This window comes from Callithrix jacchus, chromosome 11 (assembly GCF_049354715.1).
Source record: "Callithrix jacchus isolate 240 chromosome 11, calJac240_pri, whole genome shotgun sequence".
Lineage (NCBI taxonomy): Eukaryota > Metazoa > Chordata > Mammalia > Primates > Cebidae > Callithrix > Callithrix jacchus.
In genome coordinates this window covers 51893446-51902824 of record NC_133512.1, presented here as the reverse complement: position 1 = coordinate 51902824, position 9379 = coordinate 51893446, and the positions used below count along the sequence as shown (strand labels likewise).

Below are 9379 nucleotides of genomic sequence, written 5' to 3'. Positions count from 1 at the left end.
TATTCTTAACTAGCAATAGAGGGGAAAATAATGCCTCCCCTATCTCCCCTCCACTGAAGTCCTTTCCTAGCCTGATTTTTAAGAAATGTCTTAATGCCTACAGTTATCTGGCCACCCTCAAAAGTGCAACTTATCCTGACGTCTAAAGGGACGGAAAAGTTACGGAAGTCCAAGGAATGAGTCACTTTGCTCAAACTTGATGAGTAATCTCAGGTGTCTTGAAACCAGTTCGGAAGGAAAGGGGAGGGGGTATCAGATCTGCAGACGGAAGCAGGCCGCTCTGGATTGGATGGCGAGACCTCGATTTTCCTAAAATTGCGTCATTTAGAACCCAATTGGGTCCAGATGTTATGGGCATCGACGAGTTACTGTCTCGGAAACTCTCAATCACGCAAGCAAAAGGAGAGGAGGCGGCTAATTAAATATTGAGCAGAAAGTCGCGTGGGGAGAGTGTCACGTGGGTCTGGAGGCTCGAGGAGCCTGGGATAAATACCGCAAGGCACTGAGCAGGCAAAAGAGCGCGCTTGGACCTCCTCCTTTCCGGCTGCAGCCACCTAGAGTGCGGAGCGACCAGCGTGCGCTCGGAGGAACCCTGAGTCCCGCGGGACTGTCCGTTGTAGTAAGTGCCCGCGCTGTGCCGGCCACGGTTGCCGGGCTCACCCCGCCGCACATCTGTCCGAGGTGGCCGCTCTGGGTGCGCGCTGCTGCGAGGGGCAGTGGGGAGACTGGCTTCCCAAACGCCAACGCCCCTCTTTGTCTTCCACCTGCAGAGCCTCCCGGTTTGAAGGTGTGGGTTGGTGGGTTTGGGGGCTGGGGGAGTTGGGTTTCAGGGAGAAGAAGGTTGGAGAATCTTTGGGGCACGATTATCTTGCCTAACGGGTACAGGCGAGACTTTAGTCCTTATGCTTTTGATCTTGGCTCATCCGTTGTGGGGCAGAAAATTCTGCTGCCCTAAGTCTCGGATAACCACCCCTAATATATACATTTTTTCTCTCTTTGGTCTCTTCACCCTACCCCTTCCCAGATATCCAACATGAGAATCCTCGTGGCCTTGGCAGTCTTTTTTCTCGTCTCCACTCAGCTGTTTGCAGAAGAAATAGGAGCCAATGATGATCTGAATTACTGGTCCGACTGGTCCGACAGCGACCAGATCAAGGTGAGGCCCCTTCCTAGGACGGCCCACAGCCTTCTCCTTGAGCTCCGGAGCTGTCACCTTCCCACGCAACAGTACCCTAGTTAGCCTGGCAGGCCCCGCAACCGCGATGAGAGGCAACGGATGCGTGCGGGAGGATGGAAAGGGGCGCTATTTGCCGGGTTCCTCGTGGGGTTTTGCGCCCACGATTCAAGTTTCTTCCCGAGGGCTGCACCATCCGGCCCAGAAACTCCCTGAAGCAGGGATGCCTTCCCGGATGAGCCCGAGATCCTCACTAGGCAGGAAATCTCATGAGGTTTCAACCCCTAGGAAAGGGGATTTCGGGGGCTTAGGTCCAACTGCGCTGCCCTGGGCAAGGGAAGAGGAGGGCGCCTTGGTCGCGGGCAGCAGCGGGCACACGCGCGAGCTGCAGGGGCATTGGAGGGCCGGAGGCGGGAGGGAAGTTAATTTCCTGCCTTCGCATTTGTTTTGCGAACCTGAGGACGTAGCTTCAAGTTTCCGTTTAGAAACTTGTAGCTACTGGCGCTGGGGAGCGCGCCTCGGGAAAACTGTGAAAGACGTCTGTAAAGCGTCATCACCCTTCCCCACCGCAGCCCCAACCACAGATCACACACACCTGTGTGCATTTAGGGCGCTTAGGACTCTCCAAAGCCGGCACCGACACAAGACGGAGTCGGTGGCTGCGCGGCAAATGAGCGCAGGACCCCAGGCTGGGAGGAAAGAGCGGAAAGCGCTCGAGGCTTGAAGACGCAGCGCCAGCTGCTAATTCGGCCTGGCAGGCTTGGGGGAGCAGGACGCGAGTTCGGAGAGGAGGGGCACAGAGAGGGAGCGCCTCGGGAGGGACCCCGCTCAGCCCGAGCGTGGGGAAGGCTGCCTCCCCCCGCCTCGGGGCCGGAGTACCGCGGGAAGGGCTCGGTTTGCTGGGCGCCTCGCTCCGGTTGCCTTACACGCCCTTTGTCCGTGCTTCTGTCCCCCAGGAGGAACTGCCGGAGCCCTTTGAGCATATTCTGCAGAGAATCGCCCGGAGACCCAAGCCTCAGCAGTTCTTTGGATTAATGGGCAAACGGGATGCTGGTGAGATGGGCGACCGTCCCTAGATCTCTTAGGCAGCCCGCCCTGTCTGCTCACTCCTTCCCGGGGTACCCTAGGGTCTCTCTCTCTGAGTAGAGACTTCCACCCCAAGAGTGGTGTAATTCCCCAGGCGCGACACTGGCCCGCACCGCGCCAAGGCACGCACGGGCCCGCGGAGGGAGGGAAGGATCTGGTTCGCAAGCCTCACTCTATTCGAGGGAGGGAAGGATCTGGTTCGCAAGCCTCACTCTATTCGAGTGAAGCGCTCCCTTGACTAAAGATCCAAACTGACAAAGGGAAGGCACGGACCTCCGGGAGACAGTACTGCGAATGATCCAATGCATGTGGAACAGGATTTTATAGCATTCTCTGAGGTGAGGGTAGATTTGTCTTGGGATAGAAATATTGTTTCCTTGAATTCATCGCACCATCAGTGGAACATGTAGTTAATGACAATTCGTCTCTTGTCAGATTCCTCAATTGAAAAACAAGTGGCCCTGTTAAAGGCTCTTTATGGTAAACATTCCTATAAATCTTTATTTTACTATTGTGAAAGCACATGTAGGAAAGTGAAATAAAATATTGTGTGGGCTGAAATACAGGATCTGGATCATGCCTGTTTAATAAAGAGATGGATTTGCATACCCTCTCTCTCTGTCTCTCTCCCTCTCTCTCTCTTCCCCGCTCCTCTCTCCCTCCCCCTCCCTCTCCCTCTCCCTTTCCCTCTTTCTCCTTTTCACTCTCTCTCTCCCTTTCCCTGTCTCTCCCTTTCCCTCTCCCCTCTTCTCCCTCCCTCCTCTCTCTCTCTCTCTTTCTCTCTCTCCCTCTGAATGGGTGCTCAGCCTTGAAGGTGGGAGCTGTTACAGTCTTACAGTTAATAAGAGGCCTCAAAAGTCTCATAGTCCTATGTTGAATCCCATAGAGGGCACTTAATAAAATTCCATTCGTTTGTTTAAATATTTAGTTTTTATGATTAATAATTTGTTTAGCATTTACGATTCTGCTTTATTCCTCAGGATAACAGAAAATGTTACATATTTTGAGAATCAAATTATTTTATAAAAGATATAATGTAGCATCTTTAAAAACAAATCTATATGTGTTTGCTAATTTTATCTTTCTTCTAGGCCATGGCCAGATCTCTCACAAAAGTAAGTTCAAAATTTTTTTGACATTTATCAAATTTAAATGTAAAATTAGATTGAATTCCACTTTATTTATGTTCGCTTATTTTCTATCATAACCTTAGGACTAATAGGTTTAATGAAGACAATATAAGAATGGGGGAGATTCATATTACATCCAGAACATGATTGTTTAAAGCTGTGTTGTTTAGACATATTGTACTTACCAAAAAGATGCATTATATTAAAAAAGAAAAAGAAAAGTCTTTTAAGTCCCTTAAATTGTTAGTTTTAGATAAGAATTTCAACCCTAAGATTAGAAATCCTCCATACATATTTCTTCCCACACACTAAGCTTACCTTCATTGTTAAACGAACAAACAAAAATCACGAAAACCCCACAAGCATTTGTAGGGATCTTCTAACTCATGTTAGTATGCTTGCTCCAATAATGATGTCATTTAATTAGGGTCATCCAGCAGCCAATTAAATGGAATGAGTGAGTGACTATGAGTAGAGAATTCATACTAAAAATAAAGATGGGTGGAGATGCAGTTTTTCAATCCCATAATTGAATGGGAAAACTCAATCAGTAAAACATTTCTTAGGGCAGAAAAGATGGCAAAATTGTGGTACCTGAAGGTCATTAGATTTGTTTCTCAATGGAAGCAGAGTTGACAAGAAGTCATAAGGATCCATCTTCATCATACTGTCCATGCATGTACCCTGTCTTGGATTTGGTTCATTGTGTGGCAGAGCAGGCCACATTAACATAGCAGCTCTATTCTCAACCATTAGAATAAAAACCAAGATAAATTCTCTCCCTAGCGTTAAAATAGTAGTCTTTTCCAAAGAGTTCATCTTTGAAAAATAAATAAATAGTATTCATATTTTCTTTCTAAGGATTTGACTTTGAAGGGAATTATATATAGAAACTTCTGTGTGATAAAAAATGTGCTCCATTCATGTCAAAACTAATGCACTTTTCTGAAAGCAGTATCCTTTAATACCCAATAAAATAAAAACATTGACCTTTTAGAAGATTATAATCATCAAGGAAAGGAATCTGATTTAATTAAGGTCTACTTGCTGAGAAGTGCAACTTTTCAATAACACAAGGAAATACGCTTGAATATTTCACTCTCACACAAATGTGAAATTGACTTCCTAAAAAATCAAAGCTAGGTCAAATAACAACAATTTTTATATAAAATAGTTTTTAAAACCTCATATAACAGATATAATATGAATAAAAAGTTCTTGCTAATATTAAATGTAGAATTGAGAAAAGTGCTTTCATTATATTGTTTTAGTGTAATTTATAAAACTTTTAAGGAATCTTTATTAAGGTTCATCAAAACTTGAAGTAGATACATATTTGTTATACAGACATATATTCAGAAGCTTGCTTTGTTCTAGTTATAATAGTTTGTTTCCTCAAAGATATACATATTAAAATACCCCTAAATGTATTTTTCCAGGGCATAAAACAGATTCCTTTGTTGGACTAATGGGCAAAAGAGCTTTAAATTCTGGTATGTATGAAATCATGACTGAAAATGAACAGTATCTCAAATCTACTTCTACTATTTTTTTCTAAGACGTAGTTTTAAAAACATTAAAAAGGAGTAGTAGATACAAAAATGGGTATTTACGGTAAAAAAAAATCAGTTGTAACCATAAATGGCTTTATAGCTGATTAAGCTAATATCTGTCTATTTCTCTCAAATCACCATACTTACAAGTGTCTGCCTCATTTAATCATTACCCACCCTGAATCTTTGGGTTAGTCCTATCCTCTTTCCTGTAGATCTGTTAAATAAGTCACCTTTAACTGAACTACGGTGGAGTGGGGAGTACAGGGAAGAGTGAGGCTAATTTTCACTTGTTATCAAAGTAATTTGAAAGTTTTACAAGACATTACATCTGGCACTCTCCAACACAAAAGTAAATAAATTCACAAAACAAATTCTTTATACAAATTACTTGCTCTTTATGAAGTTGTAGAAATTCAAAATCTAAACATGCTGATGAATGTTGGAGAGGATAAGAGTGATAATGGTTCATTTCACTACTTTCAAAAAGGAACACAAGTAAATATCCTTGAGTGTTCTGGCTATAAACCCCTAAGAGAAAGGAAGCCACAATTCTCATTTTAATTCTGACAACTCTTTCATATGATATAAAGATGGCAGGTTTCCTTCTCTTCAGTTTCCATCTTTTTTGTAAGTATCACATGTGTATATCTGAAAATCATTATTAATTAACTAATTCATCACACTGATTTCAAGATAAATAACTCCTATATCATTTTAATAGAATCTCACTTTTTGCTAAGACCTTATAGCTCTCAGCTCTTGGGCTTCTTGGAAAAGCTATTTACATTCTATTTTGTCTTTAGTGAAAATAGAATTAAAATACTAAACATGTAATTAATTAGAAAATAATGGAAAGACACCAGCTGTCTTACCCATTTAGAATATTTCTATTTTCTAGACAATCTACAAGATATGCTGGCTTAATTCTTAATTGTCTGGATCCTAGCAAAAATAATTATTTCAGTGTTTTTTAATAGACATTTTTTCTTTATTGGGAAATATAAGACTTGGGTACATCAAATAAAACTGATTTCTGTGGGGCAAAAATCAAAACCCATAATAGAAAAAAAAAGTTAACACAATCTGGGCTACCACAGAAGCCAGAGAATATATTCATATAATTGAAAAGTTCTAGGTGCTTCATAATTGACCTTTTCATAGAAAATATCCAATAAATTTGGAATTTGTAGTTCTTGGTGTTGAAGTCCACAGGACAAGCTAGCCTAGTGTTTTTATTGGGTCTCCAATTTCTACGTAGACACTACCTTTGCATTTTGTCACCAGTCATTTTGGGCTGTTCAAGTGTAAGTGAAGTGTAAGAAATTATCAATGTGCCTTCATGAAAAACTTGTGATTGTTTTATTAATATGTATTATCTTCCCACTTTTGGACATGAAGTATAAATTTAAACCACAATGGCGTTTATTTGTATCAGTACATACTAGCCATCACTTAACTGTAGTTTTCTTGATAATCGTATTAGTCATTAACTTTCCATTTCCAGAATTGATATAGGTTTCAGAATATGCTTAACTTTACAAATAATATAGATGGTTATACAAATTAGAACAGATTAAGTGCTATTAAATGTACTTAATAAATAATCATAGGTAATGATAAATAGAATCACTGTAATGAATCAGGATCAATTTGTAACTAAATCTTTGTTCCTCCATTTTAGTTAAGAAAATATAAATAGATAAAAAATGAGCAAAAATGTGATTTGATCCACAGTGAATCAGGGATCTTTTCATATAACTCGCTGAGGCAAGGTTATCACAGCCTTAATCTACAGCCATCTGATCCTTACCCACTCATGGTCAGAGACCTCTTTGACAATCTGATAAATCTAGATGCCCTTTCCCAGAGAAACCATCAGCTCATGCACTCAAAAGTTTATATCAGGCTTCTGAGGATTCAAAGACCAGGTAAGAGGACATTATGTTCCAGCTAAATCACTAGTCTGTCTTTCGTTAGCTGACATTAGCTTTCATCTCATTTCTCTGAGGCACAGAGTCATGTTACCTAAAGCTTGTCAGAGACTGAACTTGGGCTATTCATCCTGTTCCTAATATAATCAAACCAGATTGAGAAATAAACTGTTTCCTTCCTTCGAGCCTGTCCAGTGTGGGGCTCAGACTGTTCTGCCTCAAAAGTGCATACTTAATTGATATAAAATATTCAGCTTATTGTTAACCTAACTTAAAGGATAGTTGGGTGTTTAAGACCAGTATTAAAAGAGGGATGTGATAACGCTAGTGCCTTTACCTGCCTTCTCTGTCAACAAACCTCTTCTCACTGGGGAAACTTCTTAGAGAAGCACCTATTATTCCTACAGATTCTTCACAGATCTTTCCACTGTTTCTGTTTAAATTCAGTCTTTTATACAAGCCATACTAAATTTCAAAAAGCATAGTAGTTCTACTATAACGTATGTCTAAGTCTATAAGGTTAAGATGATGAAAAATATCCCCAGATACTTTGATAACAATAGTCTGATTTTTACCACTTTGTGGTTACAGATTCCTTTGAAGTTATATATCATACACAATTTTGGCATTTTTTCCAGATAATATGTTTAAATTACTTGCTAGCTATATGTTAAATACCTTTATAAGTAATAATTAATCCTCACAGGCCTCTCAGGTGTTCATGAAAAGTTAAACAGTGTAGGATTTACATGGATCAACTGACTCACCTATGGTAAATGAACTGTTTTTAATCTGGAGGACAATTCATCACTGGGAGGTATCCACAAGGGAGGAAGAGACCCCCACACAATTAGATGCCCCTTGAACAGAGATCAGCAAACTTTTTCTGAAAATAAACAGATCATAAATATTTTAGGCTTTGTGAGCCACATAATCTCTGTTGCAACTATCCAAATCTGTTCTTTTAGGCCAAAGCAGCCATAGAAAATATGTAAGTGAATGAGTGTGTCTGTATTCCTCTAAACCTATTTACAAGAGCAAATGGTAGTCTGGATTTGGCCCATGGTCTCTGCTAGAATAAAAGTCCCACATTTTGTTTTTTTCCTACTAATATTCCTGGTTATTGTAGGCATTTTTCCTTTCTACAATTCACTGTGTTTGCCACTGCTTGAGAAAGCTGCTGAGAATCAACACTGGAATATATTGGGGAAATAAGCTTTGGGGGCACCAACTATATGGTGAATGACAAAAGAAACTGAGTTCTGGTGGTTAGATCATTTCCAGTCAGAATAGAGACCGGGGCAGGATTGGAAGATGTGCAAATAGCATTCCTAGAAATACTTCCATAGAGGGGAAAATCTCATTATGAGTTTAAAATAAATTACTATATGCCCTGACTTTAGTTGTTTAACTCTCTCAGTGAATTCACCTAAAAAACATTTTACCTCCTCTTGTTTTCAGTGGCTTATGAAAGGAGTGCCATGCAGAATTATGAAAGAAGACGTAAATAAACTACCTAACGTTATTTATTCAGCTTCATTTGTGTCAGTGGGCAATGAAAGGTAAAATAAGACATGCACAATGAGGAATAATTATTTATTTAACAATTGTTTGGGGTTGAAAATTCAAAAACTGTTTATTTTTCATATTGTGCCAATATGTGTTGTAAATGTGTGCTTTAATTCCAGTATAACTCCCTTTAAAAAAGAAATAAGTGGTTATTTCTCAAAAAAGCATAGTGTTCAATGAAATTGTAAAACCCTGTCAGTGATTATGGTCCCTAAAGAAAGAAATCATTGCTTTGAAGCAGTTGTGTCAGCTACTGTGGAAACAGAAGGAAACTCCTGACAGTTTTGTGCTTTTCCTATTTGTTTTCATGGTGAAAATGTACTGAGATTTTGGTATTACACTATATTTGTATCTCTGAAGCATGTTTCATGTTTTGTGACTATATAGAGATGTTTTTTAAAAGTTTTAATGTGATTCTAAGGTCTTCATTTCATTGTATGATGTGTTGTGATAGCTATTTTAAATAAAAGAAAAAATATCTTGAAGATTTTTGTCATATTCTTTTATTAAAATTTATGTCCAATTAGCAATCTTTCCTTTAATAGATAAAATATGTTCCAAGCAGTTTTGTCTAAAATGAAATTTCTCTCTCTCACACATACTTTTTTTTGCTAAATCATTTGTCATGAGATCATTTATGAAAAACATAATTGCATTTTGAATTCCAAAGAGTAAAGGCTAAGTTCTGGTTATATATGTCTTTGATTCATTTTTAAAAATAGGATAATAATCTATTTCAAAGATGTATTTCACTGATTATTTTCTCGTTGAGTAAAACATTAGCTCACTACCATTTTAGCCCTGCTCAGAGCCCAGGTATAAATGCATCAGTGCATGAGGCTCACTAGAATTAAGATAGCAAATCAAATGCTCACAACGACTGTCAGAAGATGATACAGAAAGAAGAGGTGCTGATAATGGGGCATCACCCTC

General features: G+C 39.8%; 1 protein-coding gene across 7 annotated transcripts; it reads left to right on the top strand.

Annotated features, from left to right (window-relative positions):
* The first annotated feature begins 515 nt into the window (after nucleotides 1-515).
* TAC1 (tachykinin precursor 1) lies at nucleotides 516-8931 on the top strand. Of its 7 annotated transcripts, none has more exons than XM_035253809.3 (7): nucleotides 516-619; nucleotides 1025-1156; nucleotides 2131-2227; nucleotides 2696-2740; nucleotides 3352-3375; nucleotides 4830-4883; nucleotides 8339-8931. In XM_035253809.3, the coding sequence occupies exons 2-7, from the start codon at nucleotides 1034-1036 to the stop codon at nucleotides 8386-8388; spliced, it is 393 nt and encodes a 130-aa protein (XP_035109700.1). In that variant the 5' UTR covers nucleotides 516-619; nucleotides 1025-1033; the 3' UTR covers nucleotides 8389-8931. The 7 variants fall into 7 exon arrangements, with proteins under 7 accessions (XP_035109700.1, XP_035109701.1, XP_035109702.1 ...); XM_035253810.2 differs by having other exon boundaries at nucleotides 516-787; XM_035253811.3 differs by lacking the exon at nucleotides 2696-2740.
* Nucleotides 8932-9379: the final 448 nt, after the last annotated feature.

Excerpts from the sequence above, each read along its gene's own strand:
- TAC1 (XM_035253809.3), top strand. The coding sequence starts at position 1,034 with ATGAGAATCCTCGTGGCCTTGGCAGTCTTTTTTCTCGTCTCCACTCAG. Across the intron at positions 2,228-2,695 it reads AATGGGCAAACGGGATGCTG|ATTCCTCAATTGAAAAACAA; the intron begins GTGAGATGGGCG and ends GTCTCTTGTCAG. Across the intron at positions 4,884-8,338 it reads CAAAAGAGCTTTAAATTCTG|TGGCTTATGAAAGGAGTGCC; the intron begins GTATGTATGAAA and ends TCTTGTTTTCAG.